The 25,321-nt window shown below is 42.6% G+C and overlaps 1 protein-coding gene across 13 annotated transcripts in view; it reads left to right on the top strand.

Annotated features, from left to right (window-relative positions):
* prdm16 (PR domain containing 16) overlaps positions 1 to 25,321 on the top strand; it is a 235,503-nt gene that overhangs the window by 198,220 nt on the left and 11,962 nt on the right. For 3 of the 13 annotated variants that reach the window (XM_054756127.1, XM_054756196.1, XM_054756721.1), the window contains exons 4-10: positions 8,793 to 8,933; positions 17,565 to 17,667; positions 21,437 to 21,638; positions 21,718 to 21,883; positions 22,050 to 22,203; positions 22,477 to 24,151; positions 24,277 to 24,364. In XM_054756127.1, coding sequence (XP_054612102.1) covers positions 8,793 to 8,933; positions 17,565 to 17,667; positions 21,437 to 21,638; positions 21,718 to 21,883; positions 22,050 to 22,203; positions 22,477 to 24,151; positions 24,277 to 24,364 — 2,529 coding nt within the window. Of the gene's footprint in view, positions 1 to 8,792; positions 8,934 to 16,261; positions 16,677 to 17,564; positions 17,668 to 21,436; positions 21,639 to 21,717; positions 21,884 to 22,049; positions 22,204 to 22,476; positions 24,152 to 24,276; positions 24,365 to 25,321 lie in introns of those variants that run through there. The other 10 variants (XM_054756281.1, XM_054756371.1, XM_054756993.1 and 7 more) reach the window with 7 other exon arrangements.

Genomic DNA, 25,321 nt, shown 5'->3' with positions numbered 1-25,321 from the left:
ACACTGCACTTAGATGACAAGAAATAGGAGGATGCATGCAAACCATATCTGCCACATTGTCAGGAAATACACAAAATGTTTAATTTAAGCTTATTTTCCAGGCTATCCAGTTATTTAAGATACTCTCTATGTACCCTTTATTCTTACTTATGTTCACACATACTAGCTCACACGCAACACACTTGGGGAGGAATACATTCTCTTATAGACTGATGCTGCTACAGGCCTCAATCCATCCATCACACACAGTCTAATAGGGCTAAAGGGAATTAATCCTAGCATTTTTTCTTTTTGTTGATCACACAGTAAAGGTGGCATGTCATGAGTTGTACCACACAACACGTGTAGATCAGCGAATATGGGGATCTGTAGTGTCTTTATTAGTCGCCCTGTGTTTGTGTGTTTGTCTTATGGGGCCTCCCAACTGGAAACAGACACTTTTCTAGGAAGGATACACACTCTCACACACATGTCTTTATTCCTTGTTAGTCGTCCTGCACCTTAATTTGCAACACTCTAATAACCAGCACTGCAGTCCAATCCACAGCCACTCAATCTGTCACTGTCACTGCTCCACCTCCGACTGTGGACACGACTGTGGCGCATGTGCTTGTAATTCCTGCATGTCTACCTTTTTTATATTGTCAACAGCAACTCCATGGGCTAATACTGGCAGCTGCAGAGAAGTTCCATGTCCAAGTCTGATTTTTTTAGCACTCAGGTGTGGTCGCCCCCTAGCTGCTTCAAGTGGAAGTGTGTGCATTTTTGTTTTAATCTTACACAGTATCATGGAGGAAATCTATTTTTTGGCTAAACTGTTCACTTACCAACTCAGAGGAAATAGTATAGGAGCCCTTTGTATTACACACTCCACACACTTCTTGTTCTCTATTTGTGGACAAAATATTTTTAGATACAGTAACTTGGTAATGGTAATGGTTTAATTTATTTTGAACATGCATACAAGTTAGACTGGAATACATCACATATTACAATTCACAGTTCCACATGTCCAAAAAAGAGTAGGAAGAAGCACATCTTATTTAATCCTACCCCCCATCCATTTCACATCAATTGCAAAACATTTGCTCACTTCCTGCATTCCAAATGAGTACAGACAATGTACTCACAAAGAATGAGGAGTTAGTAGTGATTAGACATGGCACTGTGTGCATACAGTGATCCAAGACTCTTCTTCCTTGTACTTTGTAAAAATCAACTCCTTGGACTGTTTCTTGTGTGTTGTTTGAGTTTCCCCCCCCCTCTGTTGTTGTGTGCTTTACTGCCTGAATGAATCAAAATTAATTATTTTCAAGAGTTTACCACGGATGTCTTTAAATCAGACAAATACACATTAAAATAACTGTGTCTACAGTATAGTAATCAAAACTTAGCATTACCCTTTTAAATGCATTCGTTTTGTAATGGATCTCATTTTGCAATGGATTGTGCCAGTATACCTGATGTATGGGTATAAAAACATCCATTTCCACCTGTTTAGTTCAAAATGTATGACTAGAAGATGTGTTTGTGTCTATTTCTCTGCAGCACATGGTGTGGAATACACATTATGAACACACTCTAAACACTGTAACAAAGTGGCGGACCTCTAAGTGCCTCTATCTCCACCTCACATCAAAATCACAATCACCGCCAAGCAGCGTTTCCATTTTCTGCCCTCAGTCAAAGTGAAAATAATATGCACCTTGTCACCAGCGTCTGGCCTTACAAGCAACTTTCCTCCTCTAATTCAGCTTCACACCTCACACATCCGTCACACGTATAGCTAACGATGGAGAGGCCATGTCAAGACATCCATTAAAGGTTTTGAGCTGTCAGAGGTTCCCCTTTGTGTGCCTGAGGAGCAGTAGAAGTGCTGTGCGCTCTTATCAGAGCTTCCTGTGGAGTTTGCTCTGCATCCTGTCCACGTCCTCCGAGACACTGCTCTTCTCACATTGACCTCTCATGTGCACACCTGTTTTGGTGCACGTGTTTGTGCAGCCATGTGAGATACTTTGTAATGCTCTTTAATGAAATATGACTCGTCTATATGCTCTGCTTTAACATATTTTGACATCCGTTTTTGGATTATAAATGGTGACGAAGAAGCAGGTGGGTTGGAGTTTTGTGTCATCGCAAAGATTTAACAAAAGTTTACATTTATTAAAAAAATAATAACAATAATCGTAGTTGTGGGAAGTATTTAGTCCTCAAACACTTAGAGTGCAATACTTTGGCAAATCTTTTTTTTTACATAACAGTGGCATCTTTTGTCTCGAGAACATTTTATAGGATATCATGATACATTTAGTTTTTTATACAATTGAATCAAATTTTTTTTAATTGTTTGAAATTTTAATCTGAATGACAAAAAGCTGCAGTAGCAAATTACAACTAACCTGTTTTCAAACCCTAATCCAACCCTCTGAGCTGAAATATTGCATTAATGTGTAAAATAAATCCAGCAAATTGTCCACATAGTAGAGTCTTAATGTTTGGGTGGAATTTCCTACTACATTCTGGCATGTTTTGCATTGTTGCTTTGAAACCATGTTGCACATATAGAGCCATTCCCCCTTGTGTCTGACATGTGGGGAGAAGGGGGTAGGAGAAAAATCAAACAGTAAAGGTAAATAAACAAACAATCAGCCGTGGGATTGTTCTGGCCTCTCCCTCTCTGTTGCACCTCATTTGAAGCCTTATAAATCAGGCTTCCACTCAGAGACAGGGTGTTAGTCTGCCTCTGCAGCAACATACACACGTACACTTAGAAAACCCCAGGCCTGCTGCTCATTAAGCCCACCATCAGACCCTCAGGTGTATAGTGAAATGGAGTGAGAGGGGTGGTACCGAAAAGTGTGTTAGAACTGCAACATGCGTATGTAAGCATATGTAAGCGTGCCTCCCCTGCCACACCCTTTCACCTTGAAAAAACTCCTCTTGTGTTCATTAAACATGTGCAATAGCTGTGTCACACTCCCCCTACAAAGTCTTTGGCCAGTGCAGTCTACAGAAAACATGAGGGAGGTGTTGGTGTGGAGGGCTTATATGTGTATAGGTGGGAGGGGCGCTTAGTTTTCAGTGACTGTTTTCACACGTAAAATAAAAGGCCTGGATTCAAGTGTTTAGGGGGCTATCCAAACCGAAACGTTTTCAGATCAAAACGCAAAGTATTTTCTTGTTTAAGCCTCTCATCCACTCGCATGGCTTCCAGAGTGGGAAAATCTGAAAACGTCGGCTCGCCGTTTGCGTATGGACCAGCAAATTTGCTACAATTTAAAAATGATGACGTCGCCATCATGTGACCAGAAGTGTGCTTTGAGGACAAACCAACATATTTGAATATTTCGAGCCATGACTCACCGCAGCTGACATTCTCCCGGTATTTTTTTGTCTTACTCCCAAAACGACACACATGTAATTCCACGAGCCTTGAAAAGCTGAAGACGACGGACTTATGCGCTCTTCTTCTGTGGTTTGGTGTATCACGTGGTCACGTCCACGTCTCCGTTCACAGCGCCACACATAGGTGTGCCTTGTGTATTACATTGTTTTCACTCAGTGGTCCGTTTCCATCTGGATGCAACTATTTACTAATCCGGTACAGTGTGGACACAGCTTTTTTTTCAACCCGCCAAAAAATAATCCCAAGAATGTTCCCGTGTGCTGCAAATGGCTGGCGACCAGTCCAGGGTGTACCCCGCCTCTCCCCTGAAGTCAGCTGGGATAGGTTCCAGCATACCCGCAACCCTAGTGAGGATAAGCGGCACAGAAGATGGATGGATGGACGTTCCCGTGTGGACAAGGCCTAAATTGTAAAGTGGAAGCAGGAAAAGTGGTAGCTGTAGATGTGGACTGTGAAGACGGAATATGATGTTGACATGACAATCTAGTAACATTGGTAAAGTTTTTCCGTTTGACAATGCCTTTCCTGCAAAAATAACTGAATAACTGAAACACTGTAATGCACATGCTAAGCCAGTAGTTGGTGATGTCACTTTGTGAAGCTCCACTACACACACACTGCTTGTCCTTCTAGGTCTTATACCTTTGTTGTCACTTGTATAACATTACTTTGAAATGAAATGAGGTTTAGAGATCATAAAGTAAAAGTAAATAAAGTACAATAGCAAATATATAAAAGTATGCAAATATATACTACAAATTCTATAAAATAGGCCACAATTAAAGCTGCGGCCTGACTATAAATAGTGTGAGTGAGAAAAATTACAATCACAAGAAAGATTTAAACTAAAGTTACAAATGCTTTTGTCCCGTAAGGTCAGTAAACATAGGTCAAAGCTTGCAGGGTTATTTCCAGCCCTGTTATAAACGTTGTTGAAAAACATTTAAGGAGGTGGTTTCACACCTCACCTCCAAAGCATGTTTGTATCTGGACAAGCACGCATGCATTGCACCACTTCTTTCACACCCACGACCAGACACTTTACATATTTATTTACCCTCCAAACTCACCACCTGCACCAAAATCTCTTTCACCCGCACATCAAGAACATGACCATTCACATTTTACGAGCTGGAAAAACAGCATGCCTTTTTGGAAAAAGGCTGCCAGAGTTCATGAACTACATGCACATCTAAAAACGTCTAGTGGTTTGTTGGTTCTTCTCCATCACACCTTGACTTCCTTCACGGAGGCCGTGATTAAGTGTGTCACGCTCATTCGAGGGCCAGGAACGCCCATCAGCCAGGCTGATTTGGAGTTGTAATTAACCCCGGTGCTTTGTTTCCAGAGGCTACACACTAGTGTGCTATTACATGCATCATGGGGGTGAAATTAGAGCTTTAGGCCGATAGCTTGGTGGAGCAGATGAGCTTGGAAAGTAAAAGGTAAATGTGGTTTTTCTTTTCAACATTGTTAAAATGATCCACGTTCACACAGACCTGCAAAAACCACTGCAAAATGCTTTAATATGCATGCTGGGCCAATAGTAGGTGCTTAGCTTATCGTATCAGATGATGACTTCTACTTCTTCTATTGGTGAGTTTTGAGGTGACTGAAAAGTCCAATATGAGAGCCAGAGGGTCTATTGCAATGGGGGCATATGAAGTTAGTGTTTATTGTGGTCTTGACTGCAGGGACCATCTTCCTCCTCTGGAGTTTCCTTTCCCTCGCCTCGCTCCTCTCTTCTTCAAACCACAGAAGTCCTGCATGGCAAAGTTGTCTCCAGAGGGCAAGGTCCGAGGCAGAGTTTTCCAGCTGGGCTCTTGGTACCAGTTCTATCTGTCCAAGCTTCACAGCCGTAGAGTAGTGTGGTGGCACAGATGGCTTGGTAGACTGCTACCGTGGTGTGCATGCTGAAGTCTTTGTGCATGTACACTCTCTTACATAGTCTACCAAAGGAGGCTGAGGCAGGTCTAATCCAAAATTGAACATCATTGTCCATGCTGCAGTTTTCGGAGAGGATACTCCCAAGATAATTAAAGTGTGGGACTGCTGCTTGGGACTTGTCGTCAATGCTAAAGACAGGTGATGGTGGTCAAGTTGGGTGAGGGGAGTTACACTGGCAGTTACACTGGCAGAGTACCTCCGTCTTAACAGTGTTCACGGTGAGACCCAGTCTGCCATAGGCCTTCACAGAAGCTGTTAACGTTGCCCGCGGAGCCTCTGATATACAGTATGTGCCACAAAGGCACAGTTATCTTCATACTGTAGCTTCACTATGGTCACAGTTTTGACCTTAGTAGCAGCCTGGAGCCTTCTGATTTTAAATAGGTTCCCATCCAAACTGTAGTCCACCAACGCACCACTGCTTCCTCAACTTTTTTGTGCAGTAGCCAGGTGACACTCATGAGGAAGATGTTGAATAGCACAGGTGCAAGCACGCATCCTTGTTAACTGTGCATACTCTGAAGGGCCTGGACTTTCGCTCAACTGTCGTCACCTGAGCCATCATCCCCTCGTGAAAACTTTGCAGGATGTTTGCAAACTTCTGTGGGCAGCCAACCCTGACAAGGACCGCCCAGAGCAGGTCTCTGTTGACCGTATCAAAGGCCTTTGATAGGTCCACAAAACCCATGTAGGTCTTGATGTTGTTACACTTCTCTTGTAGCTGGTGAGTTGTGAAAATCATGTCCACAGTGCTGTGATTTTTACTGAAGCCACATTGAGACTCAGGCAATAGGTGTTTTGTTATGCCCTGTATAAGTCTTGACAGCATCACTTTGGCAAGAACCTTGCCTGCAACAGACAGTAGCGGCATTCCCCTACTATTGCCCTACTATCTCTTTATATATGATTACAACATTTGCATCCCGCCATTGTTGGGGGACTGCTCCATGCTTCCATACATCAGTATTGTATTGGAAGATTGCTCTGGTGCAGAGATAGCCTCCATGTTTAAGGGTCTCTGCAAGGATGCGATCAGGGCAAGGGGTCTTGTTGTACTTCAGTGACATAACTGTAGCCCAGACCTCAGAGAAGGTTGGTGGAAAATCCAGTTCTTCAGTTGTTGGATAGCTGGGCAGCACATCCAGCATCCAGCACAGCCAGATCAGGAGTGGGAGGTTGTTTTAAAAGTCTGTCGAAGTGTTCGGCCCATCTATCCACAACCTGCTCCTGGTCCCTTATGAGGGTTGAGCCATCAGCAGACTTCATGGGTGAGAAAGAAGAGCTTCTGGGTCCATGGATGGTTTTCACAGCATTATAGAAGTTTTGCATGTCGTTCTTCAATCAAAAATGCTCGGTTTCTTGAGCCTTGTCAGTCCACTAGTCATTTTTCAGTGTTTGTAAAAACGGACTGTGCATCCTTCCGAGAAGTTCTCCAATGCTGCTTTAGCCTGCTAGATGTAGGATTGTTTAAGACTGTGTTATGTGCCTTGTGCATGGTGTCCGGTATGGCTTTGATTGATTCAGAATTTTCGTCGAACCAGTCCTGATGCCTCCTCCAACAGACTCGGCTGCAGCCTCAAATAGCTTAGAGCTAAGACAGGTCCAGTGTTCATCGACACTTCCTTCAGGGCTCAAGAAGGAGTCGATTTCTTGCAGCTTCCCTGCAACGGAGGTTCAATGGCTGTTCCGGTCTTGACTGCTTCAAGCCGGGCACAGTCCACCCGCTTTTTGTCAGCTTTTCGGAGGTCGTACTGTCACCCGCAACTTGGAGATGATCATGCAGTGGTCAGTCCAGCAGTAGGCACCTCTCTTTGCACGGGTGATGTGCACGTCCCTGGTGCCTTTGCTTGGATCGTAGGTGCATCCAGGAAGCCTTCTTCCATTAGAGATCCCTGTCCAGAAGTCTGGTCTCACTCAGGGTGGAAATGTCAATGCCATAACATCTGAACTCAGCGGCAACAAACAAAGTTCTTCTTTGTGGTCTGTAAAGGTTATTGTCTAGAAGGGTTCTGATGTTCCATGTAGCCAATTTCATTTCTTGTTTTTCAATCGCAGTAATGGAGTGTCCCGGTAGGTGCAGTATCCTACCTGGGGGGTGAAGAGGGCAATGTTTAGGCCACCTTTTCTAGGCCTTCCCCCAACTTTGGGGTGAGCAGTGTGGCTCCTAAATAGGCCTGCTCTGCCATGCAGGGGTCTGCCGAAATTAGCTGCCACTCAGATAGCGACCATTGATAACCCTGTATGGCTGACGTGCAGGGATCTAACTAGAGGCTCCCAGTTCATTCTAACCTGCCCCTGTTATCAGACATCCTATTGCCGCTAAACTTTGTAGTTCAGAATCCATTGCTGGTTTGGATCCACAAAGGTCAGAAGTAGAGACCTGTGTGATGCTATGTTTTAAGTGTCGCTGGGGGTGCACAATTCCCAGCCGCACTATCTTTGCCACAAATAGATGGAACCCAGTGGCAAGGGTGAAAAACCCAGGACAACCAGCACCTCTTCATAGCTGCAGGAGTCTGCCAGAACCCCAGTCTATCGTGGCCCGTCTTCATGTGCCTTTGTCACAGTGCTTTTCTTTCAGGGTCTGCTCCCCTAGCCTTTGTCTTCTGAGACTTACTCCCAAGGCAGCGGGTCGATCTCCTACCTTTTAGCCTGGAGTCTGGAGACTCCAGTTACCGTGTGCTGCCATGAGGAAGCAAGGCGAGGGGTTTTGGTGAAGGAGAGGCTATGTACTGACCTCAGAAGACTTACGCACTCTGCTTCCTTTACCCAACTGGCTCGGCCAGGAACTAAGGGAGGGGGGTCACATGCATCCCTACATTTAACATCTCTCTAGCATGCTGCACTAGACGCATCACTGCTGTTGTCATTTCATGAAAGTGTTGTAATGATCCCTATTATCTCCTCCACCACTCAAACATTTACAAATGCCCATAAATGCAATCAAAATAGAAGTCAATTTTAAGTGAGGTATCATTGTTAACTCCTTCCTTCCTCATTTGTTATTTCACAACAAGCCCTCTTTTTCCCTCCCACATTGCCCCCTCCATCCTGTCATCCTCTGTGAATGTGGGTAACATGCTCTCAACATTGCTCTCTCCTCGTCTCGGGGCTGCATTGGTCACAAAGGGTGATCAATATGTGCCAGGGAAAGTCTTTTGACAAGTCATAGAAGCCACATTTAGTCCACTACCTCCTCCTTTCTCCTTTGTGGTACCCCGTTTCCCTACTTTACGCTCCCATTTATCGGACTTGACATGGTTGGCTGGCCCTAACACCCACTGATGCACCTTTAAGCTGAATCACATCACAAATAATTTCATCTAATCCAACACATTTACAGATGAAGCAAACATGTAATGCTTTAGTAATGGAGTGAACTTTATCGTGCATCATTAACGTCTGCTCTTCTAATGCTGGGCCCGTTGCTCTCCAACAGGTGGTGGACGACATGGGCAACATCAAGTTTTCGCTGGACACCGGCCCGGACGCCGCCAGCAACAGCTGGCTCAAGTATGTCCGCTCCGCCCCCTCGTTTGAGGAGCAGAACCTCGCCGCCTGCCACCTCACTGGAGACCAGGTAAGCGTCCCACTTAGGAGAAACGTTGTTTGAATGGTGCCTGTCTTTCCTGTTTCCCATCTATTAAGAGTGATTAGCAGGCTCCTCTAAGTACTGTATTAAATGCGAGTGTGTGTGTGTGTGTGTGTGTGTGTGTGTGTGTGTTTTACCATTGTGGCTGTATAAAATGTTGGCTGGTAATGATTAAGGAATGGCTCTATTGTGTGGCTGTGGCTGGGCCAGTTGCCAGGGCTATTAGGAAATGACCCATGTAACAAGGCTAAGAGACGAGGCCAACTGGTACTCCTCAAATTCATAAAACCATTATCCTAAGAAGTGTGAGAATCTATTTATCTGCTGTTTGCACCTTGCATTCTTGGGATGAAGACTGAATATATATGGGCTAAAGTCTTTGGATATACTATTATTTTGAATTAATTTACCTGAATATGTGGAGTTTTCATGTTCTTCCTGCATTTGTGTGTGTTTTCTCTGGGTATACTCGTCCCTTGCCACTTTGTGGTTAGAACTCATTCTATCGTTTTTCAAGAATTAATTAATTCAGAAATGATTGCTGTTTTGTGATTGACTATGGCCTATTATTACTCAAAAAATATTGAAAGACGAGTCATATGTAATATTCTGGTCACTAAGTGTCGGTAATGTTACACTGAAGAGACATTGCGTTACATTGCATTATCTTAACACTGCATAAAGTCAGTCATGGCATGTCCGACATGACATAGTGAAAATAGGTTCTCCACCCATTCCATGTGGAAGTGGTAAGTTTTTGGCTTCTTACTTTGTCCTTCTTCCCCACTCTGTTTGAAACCCTTTCTTAAGATTAAAATAAATAAATTGGAGGCTAACTAGTTAGCTTGGTAGCATGCTAATGATTAAAGCGGTGGACGTCTCTTGTGTCCCTGCAGTGATCCCGTAACCTGCAAATAAGTGTTGCGCAATGTGGTGTAAACAAAAAATAATTGGAGTGTAAAGGTGACTGTAGGAGTGTTATTTCATGTCTACAGGGCTCTAATGACGGTAAAAACCATATTTACAAAGTCATAAACAGGTTTTCTCTGCTCTATGAAAATATTCCATTTATTAATATTGAATCCTACTTTATGGAAATTGACTTATCGCGGTTGGGCTTGGAACCACCTAAGCGCGATAAACGAGGGATGACTCTACTACAGTTTCCTCTCACAGTCCAAAAACATGCATGTTAGGTTAACTGGAGACTCTAAATTGTCCACAGGTGTGAATGTCAGTGTGAGTGTTTGTCTATATGTGTCCTGTGACTGACTGGTGACCAGTCCTGGGTGTACCCAAAGTCAGCTGAGATAGGCTCATGCTCACTTGTCACACTTAACAGGAGAAGCAGTAGAAGATGAATGAATTAATCCATCGCCCAGAATCTTTGGGGCGCATTCACAATGAAACTATTTAGTGGTTGTTGGAATGAGAGTATGGGCCACACGGTAGCCTGGTGGTTAGCATGTTGGCCACACAGTCAGGAGATCGGTAAGATCTGGGTGGATCTCATGTTAGGTTAAATGGCGACTCTCGATTGTCCATAGGCATGAACATGAATGTGGGTGTGAATGGTTGTTGGTCTGCGATTGACAGGCAACCAGTCCAGGGTTTACCCCGCCTCTCGCCCAAACTTAGCTGGGATAGGCTCCAGTACACCCCCGCGACCCTAATGAGGATTGAGCGCAGCGGAAAATTAATGAATAAATGAGAGTATATTTTTTATTTAAAACATTTTTAAAAATGTTGCTTTACTGCTTGTCTACCTAAAAACACAGTTTTTGTGAATAAAAAGTGCAGGTTTTTGAAAAAGGCAGCTTTACCTTTCCTGTGTAAGCAATCAAAGACGTAACTTGTCTAAAACGGAGTAGATACATATTTTATGGCTATAGTGTAATATTAGAAATAAGATTCTAGATGGGACGACAAGCAGTTAAAAAATAATAGATTGGTCCTGTGTTGACAGACCCTTAATCGAACTCCAGCCTATTTCCCCACTTGGTGTGGTTTGTTTTGTCAGGTGTAAATACAATAATTGAACTCGGGTCCGGATCAAACTAACCACACGGGACTTCCTAGAGGAGGTGGTCTTGGACCAGTTCCAAACAAATGTGTTTTAGTTGTAGTGAGAAAGCAATCCGACCTCGGTCTGTTCCAATTGCCACTATAGGCATAATAGTAGCATATAGGTAGGTAAAGAATGAAATCAGTGGCTAATGATTTACAAGTCGAACATGTATTCAGTTGCATGTCTCCTGAGGGAAGACCAACTCCAATTATTTCAGTAAAGATCAGGTACTGCAATATTTCTACAGTTGATGGTTGATTTATAAACCTTGCTGCTTTCAACTTGCAGCTGTGACATCTTCCATGCACTCAACTGTTTCCAGTTCTGGTTCTTGTCTTAATTTTACTATTGTCCAGGCTACCGTACAGTAGAAAAACAATTTACACCAATGCATTAAAAAGACAAAGAAAAAAACGTTAAAATGCTCATGACACCAAGACACATGTTAATCTTGTTATTTCTGCTATGAAAAATAACATATAGGCATATTTCCTGTGTTAGATGTGTAATTTACTAATTGGCAATTCTTCCAGGTGTGGAGGAGGCGGAGCTAGTGACGTCTATAACAGACGGTTCTACACTTTCTGGACTGTCGTGGTCCAGTTCTGGATGAATTGCTGTTGTTTGTTATATATTTTATTATATTATGCTCGCTTGTTGTGTTGAAGGCTTTTGCTGGAACACTCGAGGAGACGGCGTAAGCTTGTTTGCATTTCCTAAAGACATCATTCGCCTCGTCAGATCGTCAAACTTTGTGGGGCACTTGTTACTGCCCCGCAAATGGAAATAAAAAGTCAAAAACCCACAAGACGTTCGACCGTGGAAAAGGTGGTAGTGAGTCAATTCACATTTCTCCTGCTAATATGCTCTATAGTAGCCAGGCTAGTGCTGACGGATAATGCAGTGCTAATTCCTTATTGACGTGCTAGCTAGTGGGCTAAGTTGTTGTAGCTATCACTGCCAGTAAAACATATCATTCGCCTCACAACACAATATTAGTAAATGTTATTATCCTTGTGAATATGTTACTTTCTTCGTGTGCGTTCATGGCTGTGCTTGTTGTATTGTTGTAGCCGTTGTATTGTAGACCTGAATTGCTTGCAGTCACTCGTCTTTCTAGCCTATCCTGCAGTCGATCTGTGAGTTTCAGTAAGTAAATACATATTTATTAAATAAAGCTTTTCTATGAACCTTACAATAATACTATGGGGTTTCATTCCAGGGCTAACTGGTCTTTCACTTTGCAGTGTCTGGGTCATAAACTGGACAGTAGGGATGTCCCGATCCACATTTTTTGGCTTCCGATCCGATTTTTTTATAGTCTTGCCGATCCAATCCGATCCGGTACCGATCATTTTTTTTGTTTGTTTGTTTTTTTTAATAATAATAAGCTTTTGTTACAAACATAAATTTGTGGAATTTAATATGGTTATGAAAATAGCATTAAAAATAATGCAACCAAAGTATTGCTGAATTTCCTTTTTTATTACACAGCATGACCAACAATATTGTTTGGCTTTTGTAACAAACCTCTGAGTCAGGTCCCGAATCCAATAAAAGAGCCAATAAAAGTCCATCCAATAAGATAAGATTGGAAAAAATGGGCGTGCAAAATACTTTTAGGGTAGGACTAACATGGTTATAGATAAATTTGTGGTGTGATTTACAATATATTACTTTTTTTTTAACAAACTCTCTTCAGGCCCTATGAAATCCATTTTATTTTTTCCCAAATTCCGTTTTTATCTTTTCCAATTATTTTACAGGCATGAGTGTGTGCTATTTCGGTTAGTGAATAAAATGCAAAAATCCTTACATTTATTGATGCAATACATCATTTACCCATTTTGTCCAATAATTGAGAAGTGGATGTAGCTTGGCTAGCTGTTCTAATGGGATGCCAGCCGCAGCACATATTTCTACAAAATCTTCAACTAACTGTAATGCTTGTAATTAAGGAAGATGTAGTCACAGATGTAATTCCAATCACGTTATTAATGTAAGATACTTTAATGACGCTCTTATTTTTTTTACACAATTAGACAGAGTGCTCTTATTTTGAAGGCCGAAATGTGTTGTGTGTGTTGCGAATGGCAATTGACGGTTTATGTGTGCTGGGTGTAAGAATAAACTCAGAACCTGCAAGTTGTCAGTGTGCATTGTGGACGGTCTTTACATTAAAGCAGTGAAACACAAAATCGCACACACACACACAGCTGCACTAGCTAAACTAAGCGAACCCCGCTAGCTTCCATTGACGCTCCGTAACAGAGGAGTTTCCAAGGTTTTTCTCTGCCATTTTGACATGTTTAGTAGTGTTTGTGCGGTCCCTATTATAAGGAACCAGCGGTTCGAGCGGCAGTTCCCGTGCGAGCTCCCTACACCATGACGCAGCAGTCCAGGCACAGTGAGAGGGAACTACCTCTGTAGCTGTACCAAATATCCAAACTAACTTCACCATGGACATGTCTGCATGGTGGTGGTGTGTTTTCTTCTTCTTGCGGGTGGCGCGAGTCGAGTGGCAACCAGCTTTGGGGCACATTACAGCACCTACCATGTTGGAGTGTGGCTCAGAGTTACGAATCTGATACGGCAACTGGATTGACCCGATCTCGTGGCGAAAGACGAAATTATCCGATCTTCACAAATACATCATATCAGCAGAAAATTGGGACGTCCCTACTGGACAGTCAAAAAAAAAACAACATTTTTTTGTGTGTGTCGTATCGTAGATACCACAACATAACATCGGTGTTATTATTGTGTTATTGTTGTGAATGGGTCACTTTCTTGGCTTGGGTGTGACTTCATGGTTGCATACGTTTGAATGTGGTTCCCGGAAAGTAGTCTGTCAGTGACGTCACAACCAGGATGGCATCAGAAAACTAACTGGGGACGTGTCAAAATCACCACTCCATTTCACCCCTATTTCATAGTCATTTATCCATTACACCTGTGTGACAAAAATGTTTTATTAAGTGAGTACTTTCATTTTATTATTGTTTTTTTCAAACTTTTTGGGGGTCATGAGCAGTTTAATTCCATTGGTATTTCCACTGTGAGATCATTATCACTCTGACTATGACTGTTTGATTTGAGAGAGAGTGGTACAATTGAGGTATATCTAGTGTGTCACAAAGCAGAGAGCAGAATGTTCATCCAAATGCCAAAGAGGAGTGCAACTTGCCCCTCAAGACGAAATGTCACAGGACACTGCAATGCGACATGACAGTGGTAAGACACGAGCCAAATGCTTCCATATGACCGGCCTGTGTGTGTTTCCACATTCTTGTCACTCCACTCTTATTTGTTTCATAATCCCTGCCTGCATAGCCGGGTTGTCTTCGTGCCTCGCTTGCCAGGGCCGCCTGTTCCTCGCTGCCCTTTTGTCTCCTTTCTTTGTCGTCTCCGTCTTGACTTGCCACCTGTCACTCTGTCACACTGGAGGGGACTGGCCGGGCCAGTGTGTCCATTTAAGCTTCAGACATTTGGAAAAGAAAAAGGCAGCAAGTAAGAAGGAAGACACAGGGGCCTCCGAGATTGACAAGCACCAATTGGCTGGCGACACCAACCTGCCTAATCCTTTTAAGATTTTCACATCAGTGCCCCCTGCCACTGTCGCACAATGTCAAATGAAAAAAAAAAATGCTGCACCATCAAAAATTGCGCACAACTACTAGACCCAGTAAAGGTCATGTGCTTTGTTGCTTTTTGATGTGTTTTGCAGTTTGTACAGTACCTTGCAAATGGCTTTGCCTTTGTTTTCTCAGCCCCAGTTATGAGCCCATCATTTATTTACACACACCACAACATGCAGCCACTCACTGCTAAAATGTGTTTTTTAGCAGCATGTTCAGTGATTTCCCTTTTCTGCTCTTTTTCATGCGCAATGGAAATGTGTGCACACTGCAGATTTGAGCACAGGCCTTAAAAAAGAAAACGCAAGTGTTTCTTTTGCGCCCACTCATGAATGCAACATTGTGAATAATTCATATTTCGGTCCACGAGTTAATTTGTCCAATATGTTTTTTATTTACATGCTCACACATGATTTCACACTTACCATTCCTTAAATACACCTTAAATACACCTTAAATGATGTGCTCTGTTTCCAAAAATGGTGGCGCACCCGTTTAGTGGCTCAAAGGCCAAGTTGCATCTGGTGAGATGAAAAATGCTAAGTAGTGTATGCGCTCGTGTGTGTGTGTGTGTGTGTGTGTGTGTGTGCGTGCGTCTGTGTGCGTGGGTGTGTGAATGTGTGTGTGAGCCTGCAGTGGGGGATCACTGTGGGCCCTGCGGCTGGCATTGATCGATGCGACATCTTTCCTCTGAACAGTGGACAGGGGAAGAGGTCAAGACAGGTCGCAGGCCCTACTGTATAAAATACGCACATGTACAGAGCGGAAGACAGAGAGGTGGGGGGAATGCTGCACCATTGTTTAAATTCCATTTAATCTCCCAAATTTGTCACCGATGACTGGTGAATTTGTAAGATGTGAAAATCTAGAATTTATAATATGCAACTGTCATATTTCCTTTTGACAGATTCTAAGCGGTATGCTGTAATATATTTGTAACAATTATATTTGTATAATCTAACTTTATAACAAGAAATAAGAAAGATTTTTTTTACATTATTCAATAAATAATTTAAAACATGTCGTTTGGATTTTTGTATGCAATAAAATCTAACTAAAAATAATCCACTTGGCTATGTACAAAAGAAAATGTTGACTCTCTTAAAGTTTTTAAAATATGATTCCCCAATTACCCATTTTATTTGGTTCACTTCCAAGTTGACCTCGTCAACTGCTGTCCACTTCTTTGTTTACCTTTCTCTCTTTTAATAAGAATTACACTGTGCATATATGGATGCATATTGTCACAAAATCTCAAATTTGTATTTTATTTAAATACTAAAAAGTATCCAAATAGTGAAAAAAACAAAAGCAATGATGCTTATTCATTCACGTTTCCCCTTAATTCAGAATGCACGGGTGTATAATTCCCCTTCATTCGTTGACGTGTGCAAGCTTGTGACAGCAGCGTGTGCAGGTCACCCAGGTTTGCTTTTATCCATTATGGACATCAATATTAGATGCATGCAGCTGATGGGGACGCGGACGTGCGGGGAGGGGTCCTCGGTGCTTTTGGCTGGAGATAAGACGAGGAGGAGTGGCCGGCGGGGAAACCAGAGAAAGAGAGTGTGGGTCGGGAGAGAGAGCACAGGGGCCATTAGGAGGAATCCCTAATAGAGAGAGAGAAAGGGAGACAGGGAGAGAGAGAGAGAGAGAGAGAGAGAGAGAGAGAGACTCATCTTCATCATCATCATCATCTTGAAGGACTCGCTGACTAGATTAGAGAAAAGCCTAAAGAAGTAGCAGCTGCAGCAGAATCATCACACCACCGCATTTACTTTCCATCAACCAGCCGGAGGAGGTAAACTCGTCGTAGGACGTGCGCACAACTCCGGGAAGCTCCGAGACGTCCGATTCCCGGCTACGTCAACTCCGGTAGTCCGCGGTATACTTGGAGGTGGTGGTGGAGGAGCGAGTATGGGTTGTGTGGCCAACTCCGCCGGGACCGACGTGCTAGTACAGCTGGAGGCTCTCCGCACCGCCGCGCAACTTTCTCAACTCTTTCGCCTCACGGAGAAAAGAAAGGTCAGATCTCAGTTAGGCGTGGAACTATGATCAATAGTAATAATAATAATAACAATAATAATAATAATAATATTGCTAAAAACATCCATGAGGCATGTCAACTTTATCATACAACTTTTTGAACTTAAGTTTCTTCAGGGTGTGTGTGTGTGTCTGGCTGGGTGGCTGGGGACGACCTCCGATTGACGTAGAGCGTCCCCCTGTGTCCACACATCACATTGCAAGCTGCAGGCTATGTAACGGCAAATGTGCTTCGTTAATTAAGACTATAGGCTATATGGATAGCTATATTTCTGATTGAAATGACATGTTGATTCCACATTTTAACTGCATTGTATGTGAATGCTTTGAGTGTATTTGTTTAGGCTCTTATTACCTGGTAAATACTGGGTAAGACTGCGAATGTGCACGTTTTGTCCCTGTCCGATATTTCTACATCCGGATTTAAAGTAACATAAAAATCACTTTGAACCTTTTAACTTTTCGATGTTGATATATTAACATTTTTAATCTGATACATTGCCGTTTGTTGCGGCTGTAAATAGTTGTAATAAATGCACAGAAGCAGTTTTAATTTTATGCATAATACGTTTGCGTTTTTTAAAATCTAAATTCGTTTTCTTTATTTGTGAAATATTTTTTAAAATGTGTAAGATGCGTTTGCGTGTGGCCTCAATTATGGAAACTGTTATAATCGCAGCAGCAACAACAAAATGTTTTTATCACTGTCATGTCTAATTTTTATGTTTCTGACTCCTGAGAACATTATTTCATTCTAACATCAGCCCTTTCCTTTAAAACAAAGTAACAATAAAAATAAACAAATGTTCAATAATTACGTTTTGACCAAATGAATATTAAAGTATATCTTCTTGTTTCTCTCCGCAGATTTATTATAAAAGTGTCCGGGACATTGAGGCAGGGGAGGAGCTTTTAGTTTATATGAAGGACGGCATTTTCCCGGAGGGATCCATGGCACCCAATTTACAAGGTAAGACTAATGCGCCTCATTAGCGCATATTTTAAACAAACTCCATACTGCAGACCTGTTGTGTTATCGCCGCACTTGCAAAAGACTTACATCTCTTCCTCCACTATGCTTTTCCTTCGGAAGACTAAATTATTACAATCATAAATAACACTAAATCATTTTAGTATTTAAAAGAGGCCTGCCAGTAACAGTGAAATATGGTGTTGCAGCTTGATAAATTAAGTGAACTGATGTGAAAGCCAACATAAATAATTTGATGCCATATTTTGGGCAAATTTGACAAGGGTTTGGAATTGATTGTCAGCCTCTGAATCATGAAAGTTACACCAGAAAATACAGTTTATCGTTGGAAATGATATTTAGACACTTACAGCTGTTGTTATTCAAACATTTCGACTGATCTCAATGTATCCATTCAAAAGGATGATTACTAAAACTCATGCAGCGTTTGGACACTCTTCACTTTTGAAGGTCCTGTGTGTTGTTTTGTATAGTTCTTTAATTATTGTGAATTATGTTTTCAGACTTTGTGGAACCACGTCAAGAAAAAAAAAACATTGTCATTCATTAACACGCGTATATAATAAGAACAACATAATAATAATGATAATAACCAATAACATAATGTGATAATATGACATGATTTTGCAGTTCTTACATGATGAAATAAATATGCAAATATGTGACGCCAAAGGTGTGTGTGTGTGTGTGTGTGTGTGTGCACGAGGAAGCAGTAGGAGTGTGTAAATCATTTGTTCAATCCCTCTGAGCATGTATGGGCGACACAGAGACATGCAGCATCTGCCAAAGTGTGTGTGTGCGAGTGTGTGTGCGTGCGTGTGTGTGTGTGTGAACGTTTTGCGTTTACGTGATAGAGGGATATTAAAGAGAAAATAAAAGAGAGTGTATGATGATGATATTAAAAAGGAGGGGTAAGGCCACGTAATTAATGAAAAGTGTTTTTTTCTCTGTATTATTTGTGTGTTTGTCTGAGCTTAGTGCGTTCTCTGTGTCCGCGGTTTATCGGAGCAGGAATTTGAAGTGGAGGACTTGAGGAGCCCCCTGAGACATCACCCATGCTCCCAGATTAGCTACTACACTGCATATAATTGTACTTACAATCATCTCCCAGAGAGTCATTAGCCTCCTCTTTCAAAGCCACCACCACCAGCTTGAGGAGAAAAACATGCATTTGATGCACATGAATGCACGCTTGAGTGACCTTTTACAGCATTTACAAACTTAAAGGCATTGTTGTGCAATTTAGTCATACTTTCTTGCTAAAAGTGCTTGTGAGGCAAGAGGAAACAAAACAAACCTCTGTAAGAGCAAGGGGCACTTTGCATGAAACATGTGCATGCTGGTATTTAGTTTAGCATATGAGCCCAGTGTAATGGCCCATTGACCAGCAGGGTCATTAATCCTCCTCCTCATCCTTGTTGCTAAGTTAATGCTCTTTTAATGTGCCCGAGAAGGTCTGGCTGTATAAATGGTCAAATGGGTGAACCATGCATTGTAAGCCAATGCAGATAAACTCATTGCAATGATGGATGGCCGTGAACGTTTTAGGATGACAGGTGGGTGCTATTGGCGCCACCTTGGCCCTGTATGCTTACCTCTGTTCCTTGAGGCTCATTCTTTTTTGGAAAATGCCCACATGCACTCCCCTCATGGACAAGCACAAAGAGACTCCACTGGGCTTCCTCCCACCCCCATGAGCTGTTGAACTTGGACTTGCACTCAGGAACTTGCTATTGTACTGTAAAGGCTGGCCAGAGTTTTTATTCGTTTGACCTCGTTGGTGAGAAGTATTGTAAAGGTTATCAACATGGAAGGGAAAAGACTGCATGGCCCCTATTGTTTCCCCCCTCTTCTCATGCAGCCACTGCAACACTTTAACTAAAGAAGCAATTAACTGTGTTAATGAAGGCTATATTTCACTGCTAATTGATTTCCATTTTATGCAAACGTCAATTATAGGGTTGTTGTTTTTACCACTTAAATGGGAGTCAATTTAGATGTAAGTAACACAGAGAGAGGTAATAGATTTGTGTTGCTGTTTGAAAGATTGACTGTAGATTTATTGAAACACGGAAATCAACCCAAAATGAGTCATACCCTGGCCAAAATTTGAGTTAAAGTACATTTTTATGGTTGAATGGGTGTGAAATGTCACAAGAAAGTAGCAAAAGACTAAGACGTTGTATTAAGGCAGTCATTTAAAATGGTTGCTGGTTTTCAATCTTTTAAAGTAATGTATGGAAAAAATTGTGAATAAAATCATATTTTTATACTTCTTAGCAACAATACATATAGAATTTTCTAAATGTATGATTGATTAGAATGCTATAGATCCTAGGTTCTCAAAGTGGGGTACGCCAATTGTCGTTGAGGGTACGTGAATGAAAACGAAAACCAATTAGCGCCTAACACTCACAATTACGAGCGCACCCGAACGCCTCATACCACAGAGTGCTCTGGCAGAAAGAAGGAAGGAGAGACGGCATGAAGTTGTTCATTGCTCTGTGTGCGTTATATGAGTAAGTAAGTTTGATGATTATGTTGCGTATTAAGAGTGTTTAATCTTGAAGGGTTAATTTATATTGGTGTTCCAATCCCAGCCCTGTGAAAACCTGTCTATGTGTGTAAGGATGAGAGAGTGGAGATTCTCCTGTTTGTATTTTTGTACTTTGGATACTGCTTTATCGTGCTTTTTCAACTTTCCCTTTCAATTTGGTATCAAATTAATATGCAGATTTAAATCTTAGTGATTGCAAGTGGACAAAAGTGAAGCTCAAGTTAACCCAATCCGGCTGAAATAAAAGATATGTAGGACCAATACATCCATCCATTTTCAATGCCACTTATCCTCATTAGGGTCGCGGGGGTATGTTGGAGCCTATCCCAGCTGACTTCAGGCGAGAGGCTGGGTAGGCCTACACCCTGAACTGGTCGCCAGCCAATCGCAGGGCACATATAGACAAACAACCATTCACACTCACATTCATACCTATGGACAATTTAGAGTCTCCAATTAACCTAACATGCATGTTTTTGGAATGTGGGAGGAAACCGGAGTACCCGGAGAAAACGCACGCACGCACGGGGAGAACATGCAAACTCAACTCCACACAGAAATGCCCAAAATTTTCTGTGCGGCCCAAAATTTTACTATGCACAATACAAATTTTTGAGCCAGAATTACTTACAGTGCTATAAAATTAATTAACCAATTAATCATGTTTAATATTGCAATTTAATAAAAAAGGAAAAGTGGTTTATGTTTTTTAAGTGTGCAGCAGTAGTGGGTACATGGTTTCAAGTCAAATGTCTGAAGGGGTACGCGACTGTAAAAAGTTTGGGAAGCACTGCTATAGATTATGATAGATTATGTTTACCAGCATCCTTTAGAATGGTGCAAAAGAATGTGTTTCCCAGAAAGTGTCCAAATGTTTTAAAATGTGAAAGGCCAGTTAAATGGCAATAATAATCCTCCAACTTTTTAAAGTACTCTGACACTTTATTATATCATTTCCAGTAAAAAAGATATCTGATCACCAAATAAATGAATAAATAAATTCACTCTACAACAAAACTGTGTAAGATACAGTTTAGGTTTAAGTTTATTTTAGATCAAATTGACACAGTAAACTGATGGATACGTAGAAAGAAACATAGAGGGCCGTAACTGTAATCATGTAGTTTGTACATAGCTATTGCATTGACTACAAATCTCCAGTGGCTGTATCTTGTCATTTTGTGCGTTTAGATGAGCAGATGTACCGTTGCGAAGACTGTGATGAACTGTTCTCATCAACACTTGAGTTGCGGCGGCACCAGAAGTATTCATGCACCAATGCAGGCTCCATCTTTGACACCCTGAGAGAAGACTTCAAACAGGAGCGGGAGGACAGTGATGAGCCTGTCCATGAGTGTAAAGATTGTGAGAAGATCTTCCCAAATGAATACAGGTAACTTCCGCTCGTACACTCTCCTTAAGTGTTTGCAAATGTGCAGTTGGGTTAATTTGGCTTTATTGTGTGCATGAAGTCTGGGCCAACATATGATAGTCCACACAGAGGAGCGGGAGTACAAATGTGACCAGTGTCCCAAAGCCTTCAACTGGAAGTCCAACCTCATCCGTCACCAGATGTCACATGACAGCGGCAAGCGCTTTGAGTGTGAAAATTGTGATAAGGTACAGCATACCCGGCACGTAAGTGGTGCACTGGACACACAGGCCTTTTACCAGATCAGTTATTACAGTGTATATTCCTAAAGAGATTCATACCATGTGTAGATAAATATCATAGTGAACTGTAATTTCATTGGTGCTATAAAAGTAAAATATTTATATGTCTCTACATTGTTTTGCATTTCAGGTGTTCACAGATCCAAGCAACCTACAGCGTCACATCCGCTCCCAACACGTGGGGGCGAGAGCTCATACTTGTCCTGAATGTGGCAAGACCTTCGCCACCTCATCAGGCCTCAAACAGCATAAGCACATCCACAGCAGTGTCAAACCTTTTATCTGTAAGTCAGAGTCCTTTTAAGTATTCTGCGCACACACGTAGCTTTTAATAAAACACAGAATCAAACACTCAGTTCAGGGTTTATATTTGCTTTCCTCAATGATCTGTCTATCTGACCAATATAACTAATACTGGACTAAAATGAATGTATGCTGTACCTAGATCTTATAAGCAAAGTAATCCTTTACCTCAAATTTCCATTCACATACGTTGTTTGTGTTGTTTATACTTTGGTTTACACAGTTAGAGACAGTGTTAAAAAGGGTTTAACCAGGCCCTGATGGGCTGCCTCTTCTTGTACCCCCAGGTGAGGTTTGCCACAAATCCTACACGCAGTTCTCCAATCTCTGCCGCCACAAGCGCATGCATGCTGACTGCCGCACTCAGATAAAGTGTAAGGACTGTGGCCAGTTGTTCAGCACTACCTCCTCCCTAAACAAGCACCGCCGCTTTTGCGAAGGCAAAAACCATTACGGCTCTCCAACGGGGATGTTCAATCCCGGCATCCCCATGAGCTCCAGCCCTATCATGGCCAAGGCCAAGTCCCACCATCCCCACCTTCCTGGTCTGAACCAATCAGGTTTAGGCTTCACTGACTACTTTCCTTCCAGACCTCACCCCCATGCTGGCTTGCCCTTCTCGCCAGGACCTCATGGTTTCCCCTCCCTCCCTCATGGTTTCCCAGGCATTTTTCCACCATCACTGTATCCACGACCACCATTATTGCCAGCCAGTCCTATGATGAAGACGCCCCTTGGCAGCAGCACCCAAGAGGTCAAGCTGCCTCAGAGTCCTATAGATGGCCCTCCATTGTCCTTGGTTAGCTCCACAAACAGTAATGGAGGCAACAGTATAAGCATGGCCGAGGACAAAGATGGTGAGACTAAACTGGATTTTTCCTCTGGTGGAGAGGCAAAAACTAAATCCAAGATGGCAGACATTTCAGATGGTAGTGACCTTGAAGATGTTAACACCACAAGCGGGACAGATTTGGACACCACAACTGGTACGGCCTCTGGCGACGGTTCCGACCTGGAGAGCGATGGGGACAGTGAACGCGAGCGCAACGGCAAAAGAAGGAAGTCATCTATCGCCCTATCAAGTCAAGATGGGCACCGGTTAGACGACACAAACAGCACAGTGTTACCAGCCGTGTCCAGTTCAGGGAATCTCTCCATTGATCGCCCCTTTTTGTCCTCTGCATCAACACAGCACTCTTTCTTCCCTCCACCCGATGAGCAAGCACTCCCGCCCACCATGAATGCTAACGCAGCCACTGATTCCATCAAAGCCATTGCTTCTATTGCTGAGAAATATTTTGGTCCAGGTTTGATAGGCCTCCATCAAGAGAAGAAGATGGGCCCCTTGCCCTACCACTCTATGTTCCCCTTCCACTTCCTACCCAATTTTCACAACTCCATCTACCCATTTAGCACCGATCGAGGTGCCCTCAACTCTGGCCTGTTCTTTAAAGGAGAGCCTAAATCGCCTCGTGAGCAGCTGCATAAGATGGTTTCTGGTGCTCTTGGAGCTGCTCCAGTTCCTACAGGAGAATCACCATGTGATCTCAGCACAAAGCCCAAGGAGAGTAAGTTATCTCCTCCAACTCCTACCAACCCCTCAAATCCAAGCCATCATACTGGGGGCAGTAGTGGTCCTTCAGTAATATCTAGCGGTGAAGAACAACCACTGGATCTCAGTATTAACAGCAGAAGCCGAGGGGATCACAACGGCATGGCAGCTGAACCACACAGTCAAAAGAACCAAGTCTACGGAGTTGGAAAAGGGGTGTCTATCAAGGATGAAGCTCCTGGCTTTCCACATCCCCATTCCCAGTCTCTGCATCAATCCCCCATCGCGCCTCACCAACAACCACAAGCACAGCCACACCAACCACCGCCTCTCCACTACGCCAAACCCTCTGCCTTCTTCATGGACCCCATATACAGGTATTTCTGCTCCGATTAGACCACAAACTACTTCTCACACATAAGCCATGCTAGTAGAGAGTAGCGTTGTTCATTAAAGGATTTCTGACCTTGGTACGTAACCCTCTGACTTGTTGTTGGTCCAGCAGGGTGGAGAAGAGGAAGCTACTTGACCCTGTAGGAGCTCTGAAGGAGAAGTTCCTCAGGCCCTCACCTCAGCTTTTCCATCCACAGGTACAGTACATCTACACACATGGACCGACACTTTTGTAAATAAGGAGGAATGTGTAAAACCTGCAGAAAAGCAAAGTGTTACCAAATTTTACCAGATGTTATCAAGTATCTTTAGTATTCTGAGAACATCCTTCTCTTCTGCCTCCCACGCTGCTCAAACCTGAATTGATAGGGCTCCATGCACCATCATTCCACACTGCTGATGTTATGTTCTCAAGGGCTGTATGACTTCTTCCTTTGTTTATTGAATGGCGCCTGTGTGTACTTTGTCACTTCTACCTTTTTCTCGAAGACACAGTCTGTTCTTGCAGTCCCTTTGATAATAATTCACATTGTTCCACTGTCCCCACGCCCTTGCTGCCTATACAAAACTTGATTGTGAAGAGTGATAGGATTAATACTAATGAAAAAAACAGAATACGAAGCATTTGAATGGTAGCGACATGCCTCGCTTGGCTAATCTTAGTTGTGGCATTGTTTCGCGTACTCGGGGCCCATAGGCCTGCTAATAACTCAACCCCCTCCAAATTTTTCCTTTTTTTCTGTGTGGCGGGCTGGCTGGCTAGATAATAGCACCGTGTCCATCAAGGACATCCTGTGTTTGTGTCCAGGAGAATGAGGGGCTCTTGTTGGGGAAACTGTTTAATCTGACCTGGAAATCTGTGTCCTCTATCAACTGTGACTTTGCAATACACACATTCTGCAAATATGCGGACAGATGAACATTTGCATAAGTGGCCTGAACATAGGTGCTGCAAATATACAGTAATTATACAAACTGCTTAAAAAAAAGGAAAGGGATGCCTTATATTTCTCCTAAATGTTAAATGTTTAATGTTTAATGCTAAATGTTTCCAAGAGAATATCCTGTTTCATGTTAGCAAGCAGCATATCATGCACTGTCGTGACTATTCCGGCCTCAGTTACTTATAACTGAATCAGCAGAGTTTCACTTCA

The sequence above is a fragment of the Dunckerocampus dactyliophorus genome, chromosome 1, assembly GCF_027744805.1.
Source record: "Dunckerocampus dactyliophorus isolate RoL2022-P2 chromosome 1, RoL_Ddac_1.1, whole genome shotgun sequence".
Taxonomy (NCBI): domain Eukaryota; kingdom Metazoa; phylum Chordata; class Actinopteri; order Syngnathiformes; family Syngnathidae; genus Dunckerocampus; species Dunckerocampus dactyliophorus.
Note: the sequence above shows the minus strand (reverse complement) of the source record. Positions and strands in the feature narration are given on the sequence as shown.